The sequence below is a fragment of the Xenopus laevis genome, chromosome 1L (genome assembly GCF_017654675.1).
Source record: "Xenopus laevis strain J_2021 chromosome 1L, Xenopus_laevis_v10.1, whole genome shotgun sequence".
NCBI classification, from domain to species: domain Eukaryota; kingdom Metazoa; phylum Chordata; class Amphibia; order Anura; family Pipidae; genus Xenopus; species Xenopus laevis.
In genome coordinates, this window is record NC_054371.1 from 125934555 (window position 1) to 125959917 (window position 25363).

The window sequence follows — 25363 nt, forward strand, 5'->3', positions numbered from 1 at the left end:
GATCATCTACCCTGGCTGTGCTTAAAACCCAGTGGGTGAGCTTCAGCCTTTAAGATATGCCAGGGAAATTGAAAATTAACAAGTAGAACATTAATTTTTACCCAGGAATCTTACTACTGTGCAGAAGGGAGTCTCCTTAATTACAATGCACTGCTTGTAAAATCATTAATGGAGGACTTTAGGTGCCTCTGCTCACGAAGGCCACACCCACATGCAGGATTTATACTGTGCCATTTAGAAAGACATTGGAAGCATGATTTAACTCAGTACTTGATTTAGCTGCTATAATCATATTAACTGTAATTAGATAAACCACGTATAGGAAAACATTCTGGAGCTGACTGAAGCATCGTTTGTTTATTACTGCCATTTCCAAATAGATTGACATTTAAATTACAAATGTGATATTTTCTGTTTAAGTTAAAGAAATCACATGTTCTGAACTCCAATGTAAACAAAAGACATAATCAAATATAATGCATATGTAGCAGCTACATTGCAAAAACCCATTATGCAATGTGACTTTGTTTTTGAACTGGGCACATTGGAATGCAGGGTTGTACTTCTGCAACACAATGAGACCTGCTCTGGTAGTTCTGACTACTTCTGAATATGTCCAAAAGTTGTGCTAAAATATTCTAGGTATGTGTGTATACCATACTGTTGCATGTAATTCTTACAGTACTGTGATGACCATTATGGCTCAGAGATCTTTCTAAAATCATTTACCAGGGGTGTCCAAACTTTTGGACCAGATTTGGTGAGGTGAAAATGTGTGGGGGCCGACCATTCATCCTGACATCCATTCCGAGGTAGCTAGCTTGCAATCAGGATCATTCACTCCTGGAGATGGACATGTATACAGCGCTTAGGAAGTGGAGAAGTGGAGTCTGGACTTATTCTCCGCTCCTCATTTAAATGGAATCGTGGCAGTAAAATGTGGGCACATTAGTCATTAGTGAAATGATCTGCCACTTGGTCTGTACTGCTGCCTGTGTGCTGAAGGTGTTAGCAATAGACCTATACTGGCACATAGTGACGCTCCACTCTCGCATACTTCTTTAGTTTACTGTACTAGCATGTCGGGAATTCTTCAGCCCCAAAGAAGTATGCCACTAATGTGCCCAAATATTACTGGTGTGGCTACGCGATTCCTCATTGCACCGTGCTGGGGGGCCACATTATTATTAATTTCATGATGGAGGCTGCGGGTCTGTGTAAATTTGAAAATGGCCCGCAATTGGCCCCCGGGCCGTACTTTGGACATGCCTGTCATATACGATTATTATAAGATTATACATTGTATATATTTGAATATCTAGAATGATGGCAACTGGATTCCTGAAGTTAATGACAAAATTTGCACTCCTGTGTCATGTGATAAACCAACTGCTCCAGAACATGGGATAGTACTTGGGACAAGATATCTCTTCAAAGATTCTGTTTTGTATCAGTGCAATGCTGGATATGAAATACATGTAAGTATAGGTTTAATTTCACTTTCTACAACTTATTTGTGAACTGACGTGGTCTTCTACAAATGATCACACACAATCTAAATAATGCAATGCTAAATCCTATTAGAATCATTTAAGCATGGCTTCCAGCTTTTTCTTGTGTAATTCTTTGTTAGGATTATGAATTCTGGAGGGGATAATAATAGACAAAAGCTTAACAGAATATAAAATAAGAAGAACATAGTACAGTAATTCTTAGGATTTCTATGTTCACGCATTGCTTTAGAAATATGTACAGAATTTAATACTATTCATTAATAGGATTTAGAATCATTGTGACACTCGGGGATTAAAAGTAGATAGCCATCAAAAAATGTTGTGGTGGTTCGGTAAATATTTACAAAACAACTTATAGGATATGATCTGAATGCATACATTGTGCTTGTTTTATTGATATTGTCATTTTATTCATGAAAGCATCACTATATAATAAAATAAAGTAATTTTTATTTTACCAAAATAAAATGAATCCAAGGTGTATGCATATGGCACATTTTAATTTAAATAAATCTGAGCTAAAGTAATGCTAGAAACACTGAGCTGTTGGCTATCACAAACTTCAATCACAAACTTGAAATGTATTTAATATATGTTCAAAGAAGTGGTATGACTAGGATTTGGAGGCGGTGAAAAACTCTCAAGTGAAAAATAACCTCTCCAATTCCACTTTTATCCTTTCAATCTTAGTGCTGTAGCAAAGTGTCTTTTCACATACTCTGATAAATGACCTGAATGTGCTAGAAGAATGATTTGTGGAAGGGCCAAAAAATGTCACCATGTGTGGCTATTTAACGTAATAAAAAGTATTCACAAAAATACTTTTTGTTTATTTTCTTGCAGCTCTTGGATCATGCCACATCTGTCAAATTTATTCTTTTTTAATTTTTTTCAAAATTGGATTTTCTTTATCTTCTATTTCTAGTAGATTAGACCACTGTAGAAGCATTTTTTTTTATTATTATTAATGGTCATACTTTCCAAAAGTAGTTTTAGAAAGCAAGTCCTTAAACTCAGTATTCAGTTGAAATACAGAACAAAAAACTTTGGCATTTAAAATGATACAAAATTATTAATGTTCTCGATTTATACATTTAAGAAGGAAATGTAAGTTTATTAAGGACCACTATATGAAGTAAGGAAGTTAATAGAAATGAATAGAAACACATTTAAAAATGTCAGAGGGGACAGAAGCTACAGTACTTAAAAAAAAAAAAAAATACTGTCACTGTGAATCAGCAATCAGGAAGGCAAAGATAGAAAATAAAGAACTGAGTGTGACACAGGCTAAGATCGACTTTGAAAAAGAAATTGTTGATAGCAGGTGTGCAGAATTATTTAGGGACAGATTTATCAAGGGTAGAATTTCGAAGTCAAAAAAACTTCGAAATTCGACCATTGAATAGGGTATTCCGACATTCGAAGTCGAAGGATTTTTAAGATCGTACGATCATACTTCGAATCGTACGATTTAATCATATGATCGTACGATTTTACAAAAAAATCCTTTGACTTCTCAAAACTTAGCCAAATACTGGCTATAGGTTCTAGGAGGTCCCCATAGGCTAACATAGCAATTCGGCAAGTTTAAGGTGGCGAAGTTTTTTAAAGAGTCAGTACTTCAATTTTCGAATGGTCGAATTTGTGAAGTATTATCAATTCGAATCAAAGTCGAATTTGGCATATTAGATGGTCGAAAATTCACTTCGACCCTTAGTAAATGGGCCCCTTAGTGTGTCAAGGGCAGCAGTGCCATGCCATGCCATGTCATGACAGCACACATAAAACAAAGCAAAGCTTCCTGGGAAGCTTTGTGTGCATATTTCCAAATTCACCTTTAGGAAGGCTGGGAAATCAGAGATTGAGTCTGCTTAAAGAAGAATGTGCTTGCATTTTGTGATACAATTACTAAATAATGCGCACAGTTTACTATTTACCCACTTGACAAAATTTCCCTTGTCTGCCTCATTTTAGTTTCTCTGGCTGCTTCCTATAGTGGTAAGAGTTAGTTTTGCACCTAATGGGCATTCTGTTAATGGAACTTCTTAATTCATATAAAGAGCCTTATGTTATCATGTAGATAACACAGGGAGCTGCAGCAGCATGGCATTCTAGATAAAATGCCAGCAAATCGGACACCAAAAAAATAAATGTACCACACAAAGACCTCTTTAACTTAACATGGAGCAAAGTGAAAACATGCACACAGTTTTTTCAACTTTGCCCTGCTGGTTGTGTCCTGAAGCACAGCTCTTTGCACTCTTACAATGAAGTTGTTCTTCACTTCAGTCAACACTGCTAGGGTTGCCATCTGGCTTCTTAAAATGTTGTTTGATGTCAATTATATTAATAGGAAAGATAGATTAAAAAATATGAATGCTATTTTTTTCCAGATGCCCCTCAGGCTTATTCGTCATTCAGAGGCTCAGGCTAGAATGTTCAAGGAGCTGAAACTCACTGCATTCTGCACCTCTGTTAATCCAGAGAAAGGTGCAGAGTGCAGCTTATACTGCCAATACCATGGGCAAAAATGCTTGATAGAAGGGCACAATTTTGAACCTGAAGAGCTCCAGCATATGTCTCCTTGTATTAATAAATGATGCCTAACATCTATCTCTTTTACTGGGGACTAAAGGAAAAGCTAGTTTTATAGATAATGACTTCAGGATTCCTATATTGACAAATCAGCTATTAATGCAGTGACACACAAACAGCAAATATGCAGAAGTCAAAATGTTTGCATTCCCTTTGCATTGTTATAACAACATTTTATATTTCTTTTAGGGTCCAACTGAAAGAGTTTGCCAGATCAACAGATTATGGAGTGATGTTGAGCCTCAGTGCAAAAGTAAGATTGTTTTTGATGGATTAAAAGGGGTTGGTAGGCAGTACATGGATGATTTTATTTTTACCCAGGTACAACAATTGAGATAATAGTGTAAATATAGTACCACAAACATATGGGCAGTTACATAGTAAGTTAGGTTGAAAAAAGACACGTGTCCATCAATTTCAACCTTTTAACTCTGTTTTAACCTTCCTAACTGGTAGTTGTTAAAAACATTTTCTACTTCAGTACATGTAATACCCTGGTTTGGATGAAAAGGATGTATCATGCTTACATCCAGCTGGACATGACCTTAATAAATGCAGTGAAGAGAATAGGATCATACTCAGTCACATCTAGCACGATACCTGCAGCAATCTGGCAGTTCTGGCCTCTTCACTTATGGAAAATACTAGGAAACTGGAAATTTACAGCACAGTGTCTCCACCTAGTGGGCTAAACCTCAGGTTTACATTCCACATGTCCCTTCCCAAGAGCTCTTATTACCCAAGGTAGTATTACCTTCCCCAAGTACCTCTCCTTAGACAAAGGAAATTTCTCCCATATAGCAGACAAACAAACAAGACCTGTCCTCTCACAGGGGACACATAATTGAAACCTTGCCAGTATCCTCCCTTTGGTGGCTCACTCATCTGTGATTCCCACAGTGGCACTGGTTACCTACTTGATATCTAGCAGCTTGGCAGGGAACAAGGTGGACCCTTTCTGTACAGCTGGACCTCCGGGCCTTACCTTATGGTCAAGCACTTATCTAGAATCCAATCCATCCAATCTAGTCACCTACTCATCCTGTGTTGATTCTTCTGTTCTTCTCTGCTCCCTGTTTTTTGGAAAAAAAAGATGGATGTATGATCCACTGTGGAACACATCCCATCTTGGATTTTTTCATAGGCGCTTACAGCTGGCATATAGTGCCAAGCAGGGTGGGAGCATTAGGAAAAAATAGAACTTTGCTATTGGTATTCTGCTTATGCAAGTGTAGGTAATACACTAACTTTACTGGCATGTCTGGAGTTAATTGAATGCTTGCTGGCTATTTTAGTGATCCAACTGGCATGTCTGGAGTTAATAGAGTGATTATTGGACATTTCTAGTAATCTTACTGGCATGTGAGGAGTTAATAGAATGCTCATTGGCCATTTTTAAGTGAATTTACTGGCATGTCTGCTATTAATGAAGTGCTAATTGCCCATTTCTACAGTGATTATACTGGCACAGCTGCAGTTAATATGCTAATTATTAATTTCCTGTAGTAATTATATTGGTATGCCTAAGGTTAATATGCCTGTTGTCCATAATATTGGTACATCAGGGGTGATGTGGTGACCAGGATGAGGGTGCCCGTTAATTGGCCCACCAAAGCCTTAAAGGAGAAGGAAAGCTACTGAGGCATTCTATTGCCAATAGATTAGCTGCAATAGTGCAAGCTAGAATGTTATATTTATTCTGTAGAATGTTTTACCATACCTGAGTAAAAAAGCTCTAGAAGCTCTCTGTTTGTTTAGGATAGAAGCTGCAGTATTAACTTGGTGACATCACTTCCTGCCTGAGTCTCTCCCTGCTCACTTATAGCTCTGGGCTCAGATTACAGCAGAGAAGGGAGGGGGAGGGGAAGAGGAGCAAACTGAGCATGTTCACGCCTGGGGCAAAGAGGTTTAAGCTGAAGGCAGGAAGTCTGATACAGAAGCCCATGTGTACACAATAGAAGGAAAGAAATGCTGTGTTCCTTTTGAAAGAGGACTCAGAGCAGCACTACTTTGAGGGTTTACTGGTATGCTGACTTAGTTTTAACCTTCCCTTCTGTCATGATTTTTATGATGCCATTTGTATTTCTAAATTACACTGTTAACACTGTAAATATTTCACTCTACCATGTTAAATTTCATTCCTGACCCAACAAGTGTATTTTTTTTTCGTTGTAATATTTGTGTGTAGGCAGCAATCTCAGGTCATTTTGCCATGGTCATTTCAGAAAGAGCCAGTGCTGCACTATGGAACTGGTTTCTGACAGGCTATTGTTTCTCCTATTCAATGTAACTGAAGGAGTCAGTGGGACATGGATTTTTACTATTGAGTGATGTTTCTTTATCTACCAGGTTGCTGTTATCTGGTTACCTTCCCATTGTTCTGATGATAGGCTGTTGTGGGGGGGAGGGGTGATATCATTCCAACTTGCAGTGCAGTAGTAAAGATTAACTGAAGTTTATCAAAGCACAAGTCACATGACTGGGGACAGCTGGGAAACTGTCTAGCCCCATGTCAGATTTCAAAATTAAATATAAAAAAATCTGTTTGCTCTTTTGAAAAATGAATTTCAGTGCAGAAGTCTCCTGAAGAAACACTATTAACTGATTTTTTTTTTTTTTTTTTTAAACATGTTTTCCCATGACAGTATCCCTTTAAAACTAATCTTCCTTTCTGCATATGCAGTAAGAGGGAACTATGGAAATGTTGGTCTTAGCTCAATACTGAATGGACAGATATAGTTTGAAATTAATGTGAGAAGTGCAAGTTTGTTATCACAGTAAAACAGATCCGTAAATCTCCCTAAATGTTGTGCTTCAGTTTTGTTGATGGCCGTCCAGAAAATATCACTTTACATTGCATATATTGTAAATATATGCTAGCTCAATATATTTATTGCTTTCAAGTTGAAGGCTACAATCTCACTCATTAGATAAACACAATGGTTTATGAAAAACCTTTTCAGCTTTTCTTAGTAAGAAAACATCAACTGGGTGATCAGGTTTCATGAGCACTGTAAAAAATAAATGACAAAAAAATCTAATTAATCATCCAGAACAAATGAAAATGAGCATTTCGTCTGAGATGTGTGCCTAGTGCTAAAGGTCAATCTAAGGAATAGAACAACACTATCACTATCTCTAGGTGCTCAATGTTGGCACACTATTGTACAGTTTGTTAGACATTATATTCCACAAAAGGTATGCAGAACAAAGAAAAGGTCATACAAGCAGTATTCATTTGAAAATTACTGCAGCCAGTTTCATTTTCCATACATTCTTTACACAGGTTGCAGTTATTTTATAAATACAAAACAAACCATACAATAAAAAGGCTATATTGTCAGGAAACTAATTTTAAAGTTAAAAGTGAGATAGACCTAGTATCTGGTCCTCTTAGAAACAGGTGGGAGAGTAGGACTGGCATCATGTCTTCCTCTGGGGGCAGCTGGTCCAGATAGCCTTGCAGTCTTGGCATGTCACTGAAGCCTTATAAGCATGTGTAAGAGAGTGGGAAAGCCACCCACTTACTACTAAATAAAAGTCACTGCAACCCTATTGACCTGCCAGGAAGCTTAGTTTTTCCAGTTGCATTTTCACAGTCAGTAACACCAGGAAATGAAAGTTTCTAAAAGCATTTACACATAATGTTCACTTAGCCTACCACTTTTTTCAAACTTGGAACCATTTCTAGAAATCATAATATATTTATTTGAATATACCTGTTGTTCTACTGCTAAATCTTTTAGGGGTAATTTATTCTGATCTATTGTATCATTCTATAGAATATAACAGACCAAGTAGGAATTTGTCAAGACAACACATTAAAGATGCAAGGTTGACAACGAATATGCTGCAATAAAAACTCAATTTTGCTAGAACATATTGTAAACCCCCCACTACACAAAAATGTAATCAGTGAACAGCCTCTTGAAATCTTTAGATACCTACCACTCTAGTTGTTAAAAGGTTAACAGTAAGGCTGCAGCATCCCCTTAATCACTTATAATTCCTTCTCCTCCTCTAACCCACTCTTGCCCCTCCCTCAGAAATGTATTTTCGCCATTGGCTAATTTCTAAACACACCCAACAGCTAATGAAGAAATAGCATTGCTGGTTCCCATAGAAACTCTACCTGTCTGATCCTATTTTTTTTCTCCTAACCACCTCTCCGGAGCTCGGCCTAACCAATAAAGTGCTCAACCCAAACTTTTTATATGTATGTTGTGCCTGTGTAAACCTGCATTGCATGAACTTTACTGCATACATGTTCTATTTGCAGATGTCCATGTGATTGATGTGTGTCAGAGGGAAAATGGCTGCCAGGTGAAAGCTGACATTTATTTTAGGAAAATGTGATGGCAGTGGCAAATGGAGGGGGTATATGCAGCAAAAATAATGTGGCTTGGGTGGGAAAGATATACCCAACTTATACACATGGTAGGATTATTTAGGCTTTACGTGCCCTTTAAGTTAAATTAACAACAGTAAAAGCTACTGGCAACATCATTTCATAAGTACAGGAAATATGTAATTTCATATTTTCCCTATTAGATGTGGAACAGTATAAACAAGGTGCAGTAGAAGTATATTTTTATGTTTTAGCTTAAATTCATCAGCTAGTCTAAAGAGAAGATTATATAATTAAAATTTGCCTTAATTATTTCTTAACTAGAAATTTACTGTCAGCCACCGGAGCCTCTGGAGAATGGAGTCATTCATGGAGAAGTATATCTATTTGAAGATGAGCTTCACTACAGCTGCAATCATGGTTTTGAACTTATTGGCCCAAGCCGCAGAATATGCCATATAGATAAACAATGGATTCCACCCCCTCCAAAGTGTGTGAGTAAGTATGCAAAGAATACCATTATAAATCCCTTTGTTCAGGCCTTAAACTTAGAGAAATCCAAAATCATCTGTTTTATGAAGCTCAGATCTTTGTGCCCTAAAAGTGAAAATATTCTTTGAAAGAGGGTCTGGTTTGCTTCAAAATTATCTTTATGAATACAGCCCTCCATATTATTTTTTAAATGTTATCTTCAAGAGGGACTCTCTATTAACACCAGCTAATGTTATGAGGTGTGTAATGAGGTATTAAATGGATGTAAACCTAAAAAAATGAATTTATGGATCATGGGTTTTTGTAGATGACAAGTTGTCTAATTCCAGGCAGTGTCGTTCTGTGGCTACTAAAGCAAATAAAGTTCTGTCTTGCATAAAAGGGCAACTCAAGGGATGAAAACATAATTATGCCTCTTTATAGGTCCCTGGTAAGGCCTCATCTGGAGTATGCAGTAAAGTTTTGGGCTCCGATCCTTAAGAAGGAGGGAGAGAGTGCAGAGATGTGCAACTAAACTGGTGAAGGGGATGGAAGATTTAAATTATGAGTGCAGATTTGTTGAGGTTGTTCTCTGGAAAAAAGACTCTTGTGAGGGGAAATAAATACTCTTTATATGTACATTAGAGTACATTATCGAAAGAGCCAAGTTTCGCTCCAAAATGACGCCCATAGACTCCAATGGGTGAAAAAATGGTTGCGCGTCCAAAAAATATATATTTTGCCCATAGACTTTTAATGCATTTCGGAGAATTTTCTTAGTTTTGTCAAAAGGGTCAAACTCACCCATCACTAATAATAGCAGGGGATCCCCGTCCCATAAAATAAGACCAGAGGTCACACCTTTAGATTAGAGGAAAAGAACTTTCATTTGAGACAACGTAGGTGGTTCTTTACTGCACTGCCGGATGATGTGATGGCTGATTCTGTTAAAGCTTTTAAAAGGGATTCGGATGATTTCTTGAACAAGCGTGTGTATAGATGCTGGGTTTCATTTGGAGGGGTTGAACATGATGGACTTTGGTCTTTTTTCATCACAACTTAACTATGTAACTATTTGCTCAGAATGGTCCTCTGAGTTCTCATGCAACTAAAATGCATTTTATACTTTTAATGGTTTCTTAGACAGTAGTATTAGCTGAAATCTATCTATCTCTACCTACAGGATTTTGAACATAAATCTAGTGACAAACAAAATACATAAGCATCATTTAATTACCACGATAATTTGTTGCCTGCATGGATGTTTGTGTTTGTTAAATTGTACAGACAGTTCTTAACGTAGGGCCAATAAAAACACCACATTTGTTATGTTTCATTTTACCCTGTAACTTTTTGAATTAGCTAACATGATTTAAAACCTTTACCTGTGATATTGGTGTTTAGGACCAGGGAAATTTCCAAAACACCCATCTAACACCGAATACAACATGCTATAAAAACCATAACCAAAGCAGAGAGAAAAATCAGACTGGTTTCTGATTTCAAAATGTCTAAAGGCAAAGGACCAAAATTGCTTTATGAGAAAGTTTTGAACAATTATTCTATCAATATAACAATATTTGCCAGGAACCTTTCAAAATGAGGATCCTTTAAAGATGTGACTATCATACACATACTGACTAGTTTACTGTTTGGGATTTACAGTAAGCTCAGTGTAAGTTATCTGTAGCACAATACTTTCTAAGCCAGTGCACAATATAAGTACATGTGTATATTCGTTTACAATTTATTGATCTTGCATTATTTCAATTCCTGATAAATTGATGAATGACAGCAAACAATTAAAATTAAAGGATTGAAAATCTTAGCTAATACTTATAAATTAAAATGTGTCCATTATCTTGAGTTTCTACCATAAATAATACAGATCTCAGAATAAATAGGAGCATAATCCTAATGGCATGCTTCTTGAGTATATATATTTTCTACTTCTGTATTTTAGTTTGGTGTTAAACAAAATGATAGCGTTAGAAACATGGAACTTTTGGTGATGCAGAAAGCTGTATCCACAGCTTGATCACAAAGGACTTTGGCTGCAGATACAATGCTGGGATTTGTAATTTAGCAACAGCTGAAGGGTATAAAGTTGAGAATTCAGGATGAACATACTGAGCATATTTTACACCATTTAATAATAAGCAATTTGTAATTTCCATGGTGTTCACTCTGATATAGGGCAAATGACCTAATCAAAAAATTTAATGTTGTTGAGTTTTATATATTGTCTTCCTGCTTGCTAACTTTTCCTTATTTGTCAGGTGTATGGCTTTAGATTTAGATTTGTAGATGTGGGTATGATGATTCTCCTTCCAATAAAAAAAGGCATAATAAAGACACACAAAAGATTTGAACAATTTGAAACCGTCTGCCTTGCTGAGTAGTGGCACGTGGAACACTAGGGAGCACTAGTAGTTGTTTCTGTGCTTGTTATTGTAACCTACAAACTTTGATAGTGTTTTTATTTTTTTTAGTCAAGGGCTATATACTACACTTAAGAGCAAATGGAAAATTACCTGTAGGGATGCCAAATAATCCCAAATTACCAATATGCAGTAGAAACAATTACAATACATTGTTCTCTATAGCTTTCAATAGCTACCCACTGTTATCTTAGCCAAATTGTTTTGCCTAGTCAAGAAATCAGAAAAGCAGACAGTAGCTTTTACAGAGAAATAAATGAAAAACTTTAGAATGGGGTTTATGTTGAAGAAGGCCAAAAGAATAACCTGTAGGAAAAAAGGGCAAAGACAACAATTTAGATGCATGCATTTCTGCTTTCTATATTATTTCATTCAGTCTTTACAGCCAAAAGTTTGTTGGTGAATATTTAAGAAACACAATACAAACTATGCATCATAATATAGTAATTTCAGTAATTCTATAAATTCTCTCTAATCAAATATACGTTTTAACTTCATTTTTTATTTTTCAGGCATAACTTGTGATTCTCTGCCGTATATAGAAAATGCGGTATATACATCAACAGGAAACACATACACACATAACATCACTTTTATTTGCAACTTTGGTTATCATCTTGTTGGCCCACCAAATGTAAGATGCCTTGTTAATGGAACATGGAGTAAGCCTTTGCCACAATGTAAAGGTATTTTAATTAGATTAAGATGTTATGTTTGAATTCTGATTTTTCACTCTGAGCAAAAAAAGAAAACCATATTAGTTAAGAAACAAGTATTTGATATACCAGGGTTTTATGAATCTTATATCTTTATGGACACAGCTCTGCTTAAAGAAAAGTGTGAAGAAGTGTGCAATTCTCCACTAAAGAATTACTTGAGATTCAAAATGTAGCTCCCATCAATATGATCCACGAGCACAAAGAGTACCAAAAATCTCTGTTTATTTTCTTGCTGTTATTGAAAGTTGTAAGCCATTTCAATATCTCCTGTTATTGCTATTGGGGCTCATTTATAAACAGTGGGCAAATTTGCATTTGTCAGTAACCATGGCAACCAATAAGATGATTGCTTTCAGCGTTCCTCCTGCAGCTGTCTCAAAAAAGCTAATCACTGATTGGTTGCTATGAGTTACTGCCCAGGTGCAATTTTGCCCCCTGTTTATAAATGAGCAGGAAATATTGAAATGGCTTAAATGGCTTTCAATAACAACAATCAATATCACCAGCGCATCTTAGAGAGCTCAATCGCATGCCAGGCACGCGCCTTGCCTTGTCTGGCTGCCTAATCTTCTCCCAGCAGCTACTGACTGCATCTCCAGGTAGACCATGACCCTGATTAATTGTTGTATATTTCTAAACTTTTGGGAGTGGGAGTAGCTTAAAAGAGGGGCCTGTGGAAAGTGTAGCCTAGAGGTCTCACATCTTATTAATCTGCTACTGACCTTGACAGTTTTAACTGGCCATTCTTGATCCCATCGAATCATAGTCAGTCTTTTAAGACTAAAAAAATTAGACTGACAATGCCTCAATCATTGTATGTGGATGGGAACTTGTAGATCCAGAAGGGAGTGGCTGCATTATCTATCTGAATGGTTCAGTCCTATTTGGTAAACTACTGAATGTGATGACAATGTATGATAACCTCACATTTCCAGCAGAATTGGGTTTAGTACTTGAATAAGAAAAGGCTTGTCCTTGCTAGTGCCATTTACAACCATTTGGTTGGTGTCGGCCTCTGCGCTGCTAGGTCATACCCCTCCTGCCTTCTAAAATAGATTTTAAACAAAGTCAAACTACTTTAGGAGGGTAAAATACTGTTGTTAAGGTAAGGAAAGCGTATTTAGTTGTATATCACTGATATTTGCTGAAGTGATGAGTTATTTACATGTCACGGTATAATGCATCAGTGCTTCTAACAGCAGGATGTAACACAATAAACAAAATGAGAAGCTCACACCTTTTTTTACAGCTGTGTCTACATATTTGGAATGTTTATGTGCAGGGGCTAAATAAAAGCAATAGAAAAAAAGTAACAATTCATTAAATAAAAGACACTTGTTACAACCCAGACAACCAGAGATGGCATAAATCTACACTGACATAGGTATTCCCCTTTACGAAGTTCAATTTATGCGCGGAAATGACAGGTATATTGATCCTTAAATTAAACATTCATTTTCCCCCAAACCGGACTACAACCTCTCACCTTCGATCTGGCAGAGAGACAGCTGAGATTGAAGTTTAGCCCTTGGCTCAGGGTCCATGAATATGACTGCACCTTTTAAAATGTTAAAAAGTTGTCAAATTACTAGTATATATCTGTTTAACTTTGGGTTTTTTTGTGTATCACTTATGCATAATTAAACTGTGAATTGTGCCTGAAACAGCATAGGAAGAAATTTAAAAATTGTAATTTCATACGAGACCGGAATACAATGTATGCTTTTTACTTTGTTACATGTCTTAAATGCAAATTAATTATTATTATACATTCATTATCTTTTGTTGTCTTTCTTCAAGAGACAAGATGTGAAATCCCCCAACATCCAGAAAATGGACATGCGGCATATGAAAATGTTACCGTTGGAAGCACTGTGAAATATCAGTGTCATAATGGCTATAGCCTCGAGGGTGAAAATTTTGCAGAATGTACAACACAAGGAACATGGAGCCACCCTGCACCTGCCTGCAAAGGTGTGTGTTTCAACTTTCAAATGTGGAAAGATATATTTTGTTTTATTGGTTTTTACATTACCATTTTCTTTTATTATGATGTTTAAAATCAGACCTTCAGCTAAGCATGATCAGGGATGCGAGCCAGCTTTTTGTTTTGGTTAAGCCACTGAATTATTCCTTGCTGGAATTCAAATCCCCTGACTAATACATGTAACTGAAGGAAAGAAATAAAGTAAACAAACAGAAATTAAATCTGTAGCTCAGCTGAAAATGAAACCTCCAGACACACATCCTGCATCTGCAGTAGTTGTCACACTAAGATTCTTCCTTTAAATTAATATTACAATCCTAAAACTCGCTAGCAGGGCAGGTGAAAATGATTCTGTTTTCCAACTTTTGCTGCTGAGTTGAGGGAGTGGGTATGTCCTTTCTTCTTAGTGATATATGTTTTAACCATTTTCAGCCAGTTCTCTACAAATGCACTTATCAACTTAAAATTTCTAGATTTGCTTTCATTTTTGTGAAATTTCATTTCTGTAACAAGATGAGCAAGGGTCATTTGTAAAGTGCATGGCAGGGTGCAAAGTGGACAAAAACTGGATAAATATGTATTTCTAGTTTCTTAAAAAGCATACATTTTGCAGCATTTTAATTGATGAGGGGGAGTTAAAATTCACAGGTTTTTAAAAGAGAATTGGCCAAAATTATGACATAAAATGTGGGATATGCTCCCACTGAAATGCATTAGAACACAGAGCCCTTATATACAGTAAATTATGTAAAATGCAAAATCAGGGTACTGTATTATAGAAATTAATATTGGTAAATATGTTTTTTGGGCAGTTGTAATAGCTATGCTTGAATAAAAACTGGCCAAATTGAGAAGTAACCCATTACATTTTTCTCATTGAATTTCATCTGGCTCTATGGAAAAATCTAGAACTGAATAAGGAGATAAGCTTTTCATTTTATTAGGTTGATATGTTCTGCTGTATGTGATAGCTTCTGGGGACAATCAAGTCCAAGGATTAATTCCCCCAGCTCCTTATGCGGAGTCACCAGTGAAGTGAATTGCTGGAAGCATCAGCAGAATTAGATTTTACATTGCTGAAAATGTGAACATTTGCTTGCTTCGCTTGGCAGGCAAATGGTTGATGAATTTTAGTTACCCTAGACACATAATATATGTAGACCAAAGGCTAGGTTAGACTCGGAGGGAAGATAAAAAACATCTCTTAAAATTGCATTCTATTTTTCCTACTTATTGCTTTGAGCAAATCTATGGATAGGTAAATCGGCTAACAGTGCACTTAAATACTCATAATACAGCCCTTATTGAATGTAAAGGGAAACTATAATAACATTTTCCTTTCCATTATTTTTTTTTACCTTGTTATCCACATTTAATAGTGGTGTGCATACAGTATATCCCCATGAGAGCATATAATGGATATAGCATTTGCAGAAATGTTCGTCCTGTTGACTATAAAAAGTCATTATTCATCTAAATTAACATATCAATTATTTCATCCCTGAAAAAAAAAATTCTCTGAAGCAAAGATCTGAATGATCTGCCACATGGCATAAATGTTATATGATGCACGTACCAGCACTTTCATTTTGCACTTGTGCTTTCAGTAAAACCTTACACAATAGTTATTCTTTCATAAATTCTTAATTTAAAATGATGCATATTCATGGCAAGGGCCAGAATGCTTTATAAAATAAATCTAGTTATGTGAAAACTGGAAGTCCAAAACAGAAAATGGGGTTGGTGGTCTGTACAGCAATGAAAATACTCATTTGTCCAGTTCCTTCTAGTTGCTCTAGTTGAATAGACAAAACAAAAAATTGAAAGGACAAGGAACTCCAGCAGATTAACTGCAAAAAATTTATTCACGGTTATTCACATATAACACAGTTGCCACAACCTGGAATAAACGTTTTACCGTTAATCTGCTGGAGTTCCTTTTCCTTTCAATTTTTTGTTTTGTTCTTTCAATTTTTTGTTTTATCTAAAACTGGAAGTCCATTCTCTTTTAAAGAAAGTGAGAAAATAAAACAAAAAAGCCCACAAGAAAAAGATGTATAAAGTAAGCACACCTTTACTGCTTACAGTTGCACAGCTGCACATGTCCTGGGTTGGTCATTGCAAGGAAGAGGGCTTGAAGCAGCACTAAATGGCATCTGCCAAACCTGCTGCACTACTCATTTTATAAACAGGTACAGCAAATATGCAGTTTTGGAGGTTCCTATTGGTACAGTAAAGGGATGGGGATGGAGGCCTCTGGTGGGGACAGTGGTAGTAACCATATTTGTTCTTCTTTAAGAACATATTAAGAGCCAGAAGCTAACCATCAGGAAGTGATACCATCCCATATATAAAGCTCAACCCTTGTTGGTTCAGTTTGGAACACTCAGGCTTAGCTCAACATCAGTAAAGAAGAAAAACATCTGCCATTATATTGTAGACACAATTGGTGCTGCTCATCAGTCTGGGAAGGTTCTAAGGCCATTACAAATTGAAGTTCATCATTCCAGAGTGAGAATAATAGAAAGGTTATTTACACATGAAGAATGGTTACCAGTCTCTGGAATTGGTGCTCGAAGGAAAACTGTCTGAAAGAACAAAGAACAGCCCACTTTGGTCAAAAGCTGTATACTTCTGCTCCAGTAACTGTGAAATGTCAGCACAAAATAAAAACTGTTAAGGGTTCATCACATGATATTTGATTTATCTAATTGTTGTATATGTACAATTAGATAAGGACTTGTATTTAGCTGGTACTTTCCATGGATTTGCAATAGTACTATTTGTTCACATCACTACAAAGGGACACTGTTGCCCATCCTTTATTAAAGCATGTACTTGTTTACAATATCTTTATTTGTGCAGCATGATTTCCTTTTATATCTCAGCTAGGCTTTCTCATTTCAAATTAACTTATTATTAAGTTATAAGTATCTCCAAGCAGTACTGTAGTAAGGTCTATGGAACAGTATCAATGCTAGCATTTTTTATGCAATTCTCTACAGAAATTTGTATTTTCAATTCTAGCACTTTCACAATACGCCTATTGAAAATAGTGGAGGTGGCATGGGGGGATTTTGGGTATTTTATGCTGTGTTTTAAGGAAGGGGAAATGCAGCAGATAAAAGGCCTGAACATTATGGTTTGTGCCAGATTCCAAAATGCTAAAACTCCAAACTACTGAACTGCAAAATTTTCCCAAAATTGTCGGTTTTGATGAAATACCTGAAAATCTTCTCAAAGCTTCCAGTTTCTAGCATCCTATCTCCCACATAGCATTAGGTACTAAGAAAAAACATCCTAAATATGAACTCCAAAGGTCTACTGTTGATGCCCAATATACATAGATTTAACAAACTATATGGCATACAAAGACCCCAAAATAAAAACAGTGCATATTATGTATTATGTATTATGTTCCATAAGACCCCCTAAAAGAAGAAAACAATATATATTTTGAATGTACACATTCTGATAAATCCAAAATTGGTAAATACATATCTTCACTGCAAACTATGAAACTGCAAATCCATGCTAAACATATTGGTTTTTTTTTTAATTTCTGATAATTGTCACAAAGCTTGAATTTTGCCTCATTATACACTCCACATTTCATAATGCACCAGCATAAAAAATTCTAATGAAAGCCAGGGGTCTACTTAACAGTTTGATACCCAGTATGCATAGATTTACCAAACTATGTGGTGTGCAGAGGTATCCAAATAGATGTAAAGTGTAAAAAGTGTGTTATTGTGTATTTTGTGTGGGTATTACACTAACCTGGGGTATGTAGGCTGCAGATCCGTGTCCAGGAAGGCTGAAGGACTGGAGGCACCACAGTGCTATGAACCAGGTCGGGGGCATCGCTGGTGGGAGGAAGTGTGCAGCAGCAGAGACATATGTCTCTATGTCTATGGGGCCCCTGGGCAAACGTGCCCCAGGAGCCACTTTTCCTCCGCTCCACTCATTGCCTAGGGGCAAGAGAGCAAAAGTGCTGCAAAATGTAGAATCTACATTCTGTGGCACTTAGGCATTTTTTATCCACAGAACATTCTACATTCTGTGGCACGTAAAGGGTGAATGTTTAAATGATTTTCTAGTAGACTTAAGGTATAAATATCCAAATTACAAAACCCCAGGTCCTGAGCATTCTGGATAATAGGTACCCATGAAAGAATATAATGTATCAGTAGCTTTTTCAGAACTAAATATTCGAAATTTCCCCAGTGTATATTGTTTTACACAATATTACAGGCAAAAGTAAAAAACCTTTTATTTCTTGAAATAATTCATACTCTTTAAGTGTACAAATTGGGTAAACATCACGGTATTTATATCCTCTTTAATAAACATCACAGTATTTATTTACTAACACGTTTATTTTGTCTGCAAGTTGAATCTATGGAAGCAGTGCATGAAAAATCACTCACAATATGTAATCTTGACTGTTGTTCTCTGGCAGGCTTACGCAGAGAAATGTTATGGTTTTGTGAACAGCTGAGAGAGAATTTTTAAAAAAAATAAATATAATTTTGTCTTTACCACTTGGTATATGCTTTTTCATTTAAGATATTGTTATTTGCACAAATGTCTGTATTTTCATTATGAATCATTGTTTCCTGAACAGCAAATCCGTGCCCTGTGCCATTTGTAATCCCAGAAAATGCTATTCTGACAGAAACTGATTTTTATGTTGGCCAAAAAGTGTCTATCAAATGTCGAAAGGGCTATCAACTCCAAGGCCAGGCTGTCATAACATGCAATGCTGACGAAACATGGACAGATGCGAAAGCGAAATGTGAAAGTAAGTATGTTTAGAAGCAGGCATGTCTGCTTCTGCCTGAATGAGGGCACATTCAAGCGTTTTATTAATCTTTTGTTGATGTATTGAAGCTATACGTTTAATGACAAATTGCTCTCAAGCATGCAATATTATATATATATATATATATATATATATATATATATATATATATATATATATATATATACATATATACTAGTACTATAAAAATCTGCAGCACTAGACAAAACGGAAACCATTAGAGAAATATAAAACCGGTTTTATGCAATAAAATGCATGAAGTTTGCACTAGTTTCAATTACAGGTATTGGACCTATTATCCGGAATCATCGGGACCAGCGGCTTTCCGGATAACGGGTCTTTCCGTAATTTGGATCTTCACACCTTAAGAGTACTAGAAAATCATGTAAACATTAAATAAACCCAATAGGCTGGTTTTACTTCCAATAAGGATTAATTATATTTTAGTTGGGATCAAGTACAACCAACTGTTTTCTTACTATAGAGAAAAAGGAAATCATTTTTAAAATTTTGGATTATTTGATTATAATGGAGTCTATGGGAAACAGCCTTTCCGTAATTCGGAACTTTCTGGATAACGGGTTTCCGGATAACAGATCCCATACCTGTACCATGAAAATAAATCAGCTTTTTTTTGCATTCAAACAGTGGGCAGGTAAATGCTACTCACTGGTTGCTGCAGTGATAAAAAAAAATTTTGCCAAGACAAAAATTTGTTGCACGTCAAAAATAGCAAACAAAATTGTTATCCATAGATTTAAATGTATTTTGGCAAATTTTCACTAGCTATAGGTTATCAGACCTGCAACCTTTATTACGGTACCCCATTCATTGAGTTTGAAAAATACCTGCATCAAAATCAACCTACATCATACCTGCATCAACAGTAATGTTTTATGCAAATTATTGCCCCTTAGCTTCTAGTTTATTCAGGAGAAGGAAAAATACTCCTGTGTGAAAAGGTCTCAAATTTGATGCAAGAGAAATGCAATTCTCCAAAATATGAGGTCAGTTTCTCTCCACAACCATAGTAATAACAGTCGATGGGTATTTAAAAGTCTGATGAATACATTTTTAAAAACATAGATATTGCATATAAACCACTCTCAGTGTACTCATTTCTAATGGCAATTATAGACAGGCAGACTAGGCAAAATATCGGACCAATCAGCCTATAGGTGGAGCGTTTGAATACAGTAAGAGGTGTGGCTCTTCACTTCCTAACATGCTAATGCATTATACACTAGATTTTCATCCATGACTGATTCATGAACCAATACCCATAGTATAACGTGCATGGACTTGCAAGTGCCATGTACAGGCAGGTCATGCATGTGAGCAGCCAATGCAAGCCCTGTGATTGCACATCTCTAATCATAGTCTTCTTGCAGGAGCACCCAGATTATTGTGTTGTTATGAATCAATTCTCATAATAGATAAATGCCCAGATTTCACTATTACTTTACAGTTATGTTATTTTGCTTTGTTCTCAGAAATATCTTGCGGCCCTCCTCGTCCTATACAAAATGGGATTCTCCGGGGGATGTTCCATCAATTTGGTGACAGTGTGACATATTCATGCTACAGTGGATACATGTTACTGGGATCATTTAGAAGTGTTTGTCTAGAAAATGGGACATGGACGGCACCACCTTCCTGTAAAGGTGTGGTTTTTTTTTCTTTAAGAAAGCACTTTTTACAAAAATAAAAAAATCTATAAAGAAATCTTAAAGGAAAACTGTTGCTTTGATAAAAAGCATGGGCTTTACCAAAGTAAAAAGTTGCTTTCTGAATTATATGAAACCAAATTACATATGTTAAATATGCTACTGGAGCAGTGTGGTAGAAAAGGTAGGCTCTACTAAAAATTAATACAGATATGGTACCTGTTATACAGAATGCTTGGAACCTGGAGTACGGATCTTTGTGTAAGTCTTCTAGAAAATCATTTAAACATTTAATAAACCCAATAGTCAGATTTTCAATATATCCTAGTTTTATTATATCTTTGGGAGACAGCCTTTCCGTAATTTGGATCTTTTGGATTTCCAGATAACGGATGCCACACGTGTACTATAATAACCATTTTAAACCTTTATAAAAATGAAAAGACGGGGGCACCCTCTGCTGTTTATAAGTATGATTGTTTCCCTGCAGAGCAGTTAGGGACCTTCTGACAATTCCTATCCACAGCAGTAAATGAAGGGAGAACTTCACTGCATACAGTCAGGTTTCTTATAAAAACGGGACACATTTTTTAATTAAAGTATATTGGAGATAGGTTTCTTTTTCATTAAAGAAAATAAAAATTGGATTTCATTTTTTTGCCTTTACGTGCCCTTTGAAGATGTAAGGAATGGTAGATGTTGCAGGCTGAAAAATTTCTGGTTATTTACAAAATTCTCTCTCTTTTATGAATCATCATGACAAACCTAAATGTTCATAACATACCAGTCTGTCAATGTATTTGTTCGTATTATTGCTGAAGTATTTTGTAATGTAGATAAGCGTGTTAGGTTTATACAAAGAGACTGCTGTGAAATAATTTAATCTATTATGAATCATTCCAAAGAAAACAGAGAGGCTGCAAATCAGATAAGTGACATCCAATAAGAATAGTAAAGGCAGAAACAGGGAAATCTATTTCCGTAACAGATAAAGAATTTGCAGTTGTTAAAGGGGAATAATGCATTGGATATTGTGAAATTCAGCTCATAAAAAGTAATTCAGAATTATATGTCAGCACCGGGTATATGCATTTCAAATACAGAAAGATAAAAGTGTGCCAATTCTCCTGAGAGTGTAGGGTGTATATTTCAAAGCTGGAAGTGCATCATGACAAGTCATGGAGAAATAAAGGTAGATAATGAATTGATAAGAGATACACATGTTTGTGTCAGTGCAATGTTTCAAAAACAAAAGCCATATTCTTTCATAGATTGTATCAGTTCTCAAATAAATCAACTGAAAGATCTAACTGGCAGTTTGACTATGTGTAAGGCATCTCTACAATTAATTGTTCTTTCCAGCTAAATTAAATACTGGGCTCTTTTTGATGGGAAAATGTTGTTATTGTGTTGACAGAAACCTTTGGTAACTTAGTACAGTGAATTAATCAAGGCCAGGTGTTGTCAGTTTATGAAACAGAAATTACTGTGCATTTGTATGTATGTATGTATAACTTTATTTGTAAAACGCTGTTAAGGATCCGCAGCGCTGTACAATGCACAAAAGTACAATATACTTTATATAAAAGTATACACAGGGAAGCCAAATCACACCATAAATATACACAGAATTTATAAGCTTCATAAGCTTAAGTACTATGTGGTAAGAGACACAGTGGGAAGGAGGTCCCTGCCCTGTAGAGCTTACAGTCTATGTGGATGGGAGGCTAACATACAGGTACAAATTGGAGATGGAAAAGTGCACAAGGTAAGGCATAGTCAGTAGGCACAGGATTAGGCTAATGTTCTAGTGCTCCAAAGGGTAGACTTTTAGTTTTTTCTTGAAGAGATTGAAAGAGGATTCCTTACTGGGGAATTCAGGGATAGCATTCCAGAGGTAAGGAGCAGCAAGATAGAAGGGTTTGAGACGAGAGGTGGCAGTGGATGGTGTAAGAGAAGGTGGCTCTAGGAGGAGCTGAGAAGACGACCAGGAACATACAGTGAGACAAGAGAAGAAATGTAGTGAGGAGCAGAGGAGTGAAGGGCTTTGAATGTTAGTAGAAGGGTTTTATATGCTATTCTGTGCTTAACAGGCAGCCATGCTAAGGATTTTAGTTGGGGTTGAGCTGGTACCCTCTCTTTAAATAAACATTCATCTCAATATCTACTTGTAAGTTCTTTCTATTTGCAATCTTCAGACAAAAAAGATAATTGATTGTATAAACTTTTTCGTTAAAGCTGTGTGTCGATTTCCCTGTCAGAATGGCGGTGTTTGTGAAAGACCAAATGCGTGTTCCTGTCCAAAAGGATGGATGGGTCGTCTCTGTGAAGAACGTAAGAATCTACACACTCTTCATTTTGCTTTAAATAACTGTGTTTATTTATGTGTGAGTGGAGATTTATTATACCCCAAAGCTACTAAAAGTTCGAATCTGAAAATCCTCCATCTTAAACCTGTCAAGGTCTTGTAGAAGTCAAAGGGGAAATGTCTCTTTTACAATTTGAAGATATCGTGATCTATGCTGGATTTCTCCGATAATCTGAAAAATGTGGGGTTTTAGTTACATAGTTAACTTGGGTTGAAAAAAGACAAAGTCCATCAAGTTCAACCCCTCCAAATGAAAACCCAACATCCATACACACACCCCTCCCTACTTTTAATTAAATTCTATATACCCATACCTATACTAACTATAGAGTTTAGTATCACAATAGCCTTTGATATTATGTCTGTCCAAAAAATCATCCAAGCCATTCTTAAAGGCATTAACAGTATCAGCCATCACAACATCACCTGGCAGTGCATTCCACAACCTCACTGTCCTGACTGTGAAGAACCACCTACGTTGCTTCAAATGAAAGTTCTTTTCTTCTAGTCTAAAGGGGTGGCCTCTGGTACGGTGATCCACTTTATGGGTAAAAAGGTCCCCTGCTATTAGTCTATAATGTCTTATAGCAGGGGACCTTTAGGGTGATAACCTGAAACAAATCGAGAGATCTGACATTGATTTTATTGCGTCTTTTCCCACACAACATTTTTCAAGTTATTTTATTAATAATTACGTTAAAATCATGAATGAGAGTTTGGTCGAGCTTGGTTTAATAAAAAGATGAGATAAATTCTAGTTTTAGGGAATAACCCCCTTAATTTTCCACTACAGTACCAATTTTCTTTCTGCAAAATAAGAAGCAGAATCAGTTGCACTTAAGAGCTACAGTTCTAATGTAGTGAGTCCTATGGGACACTGATTATGTAATGCTGGACAGATTCCAGTGAAGCTGTTGACTGGAAAAAACAAATATATTTTATCTAGCCAGTGTCTGTAAAGCTCTTAATAACTATGGCTTTCATAATATGACAATATAAAGGGTATGCCTTCATGTTTAATTGCACTTGAATTAAAAAATGAGATTACACTTTTGATAATGATAGTTGTCAGGGAGAAAATGACATATATCTTGTTTTTTATTTTTAGCAATATGTCCCTTGCCCTGTCTGAATGGAGGACGCTGCACAGCCCCTTTCAGATGTGAATGTGCAACTGGGTGGACTGGTTCTCGCTGTCATATTGGTAAATCAGTTTTTAATCCTTATACAAATCATAAGTCACAGTAGAACCCTCAGATTAAGTTTTCAGGGGACCAGAAAAATTGTAATATGTATAAAATCCAGGAAAATGTAAAATTGTGGAAACCTGTTTCATATTAGACCTAAAATCAGGATATGTGAAATTGAGCGTTCACTGTATTTTCAAATTATTCAGCTTCTGTATACAGTGCCTTTTATATGGAGTTATTACAGTAATTGATGGCAGAAAAATTTAGTTTGGTACCTCTGCCTTGCTTGTGATCCAATACACCTTATTTTTAGAGCCGATATATAAATATATATATTTATATATAAAATACATTCTTTTATTTTTGGATAGATTGAACTATTAAAACACCATTTGTTATAAAAAAAAGTATTGCCCGTGTTGCACCTAAAAACCAAGGGCCTGCACTATGGCCCAATGCAATCTTATTAAATTTGAGGTTCACCAAACACAGTTGTACTTTAGATGTGAGTACTGAGGATGAATAGGACTTAGTTCTGAAAAGACAGAAAAACATATGAGATAATAATACAGATATGGGATCTGTTATCCAGAAAGTTCTGAATTACAGGAAGGCCATCTCCTATAGACTCTATTTGTTAAAAGTAATTTCCTTTTTCTCTGTAATAATAAATCAGTATCTTGTATATGATCCCAACTAAGACATACTTTACTGGAGGCAGAATCAGCCTATTGATAATATTTCATGTTTAAATGATTTTCTATTAGACTTAAGGTATGAAGAACTAGTGTAAAGTGCATAACTGGTTTCAACAATGTTTAGTGACAGTAAATGTAAATTTGTGCCATATAATCTAGCAAAATGTACAGTAGCTGGATCTGTTTTACTAAGCATACAACCTGTTGCAGCTGTGTGCCAGTCCCCTTGCCTTAATGGAGGAATATGTGTACGACCAAACCGATGCCAGTGCCCTCCAAGCTGGTCAGGACCAGACTGTTCCAGGTAAGAACCATATCAGGCTGTTAAGCCGTTTCCTAGTTACCTAATAAAATGTATTTAGAATTTATTAAGAAATGAAAAGAAGCTTTTTAATGTTTGAAAGATATTACATTCTCTAGCCTTCCATTACAAAACTAAAGTATAACCCATTTAACAAATATGGCATATTCTATTTTTTTTATCATTTTAATGAAACAAAGCATATATTATCATTTACCTAAAGTGAGCTACAGATCCTT

The 25363-nt window shown here is 36.0% G+C and overlaps 1 protein-coding gene across 2 annotated transcripts in view; it reads left to right on the plus strand.

Annotated features, from left to right (window-relative positions):
• Positions 1-25363, plus strand: part of svep1.L (sushi, von Willebrand factor type A, EGF and pentraxin domain containing 1 L homeolog) — a 174237-nt gene that overhangs the window by 146256 nt on the left and 2618 nt on the right. For both annotated transcript variants that reach the window (XM_018257180.2, XM_018257188.1), the window contains 10 exons: positions 1323-1478; positions 4299-4362; positions 8782-8955; positions 11882-12055; positions 13889-14062; positions 18703-18879; positions 20394-20564; positions 22806-22901; positions 24044-24139; positions 25034-25127. In XM_018257180.2, coding sequence (XP_018112669.1) covers positions 1323-1478; positions 4299-4362; positions 8782-8955; positions 11882-12055; positions 13889-14062; positions 18703-18879; positions 20394-20564; positions 22806-22901; positions 24044-24139; positions 25034-25127 — 1376 coding nt within the window. The remainder of the gene's footprint in view (positions 1-1322; positions 1479-4298; positions 4363-8781; positions 8956-11881; positions 12056-13888; positions 14063-18702; positions 18880-20393; positions 20565-22805; positions 22902-24043; positions 24140-25033; positions 25128-25363) is intronic.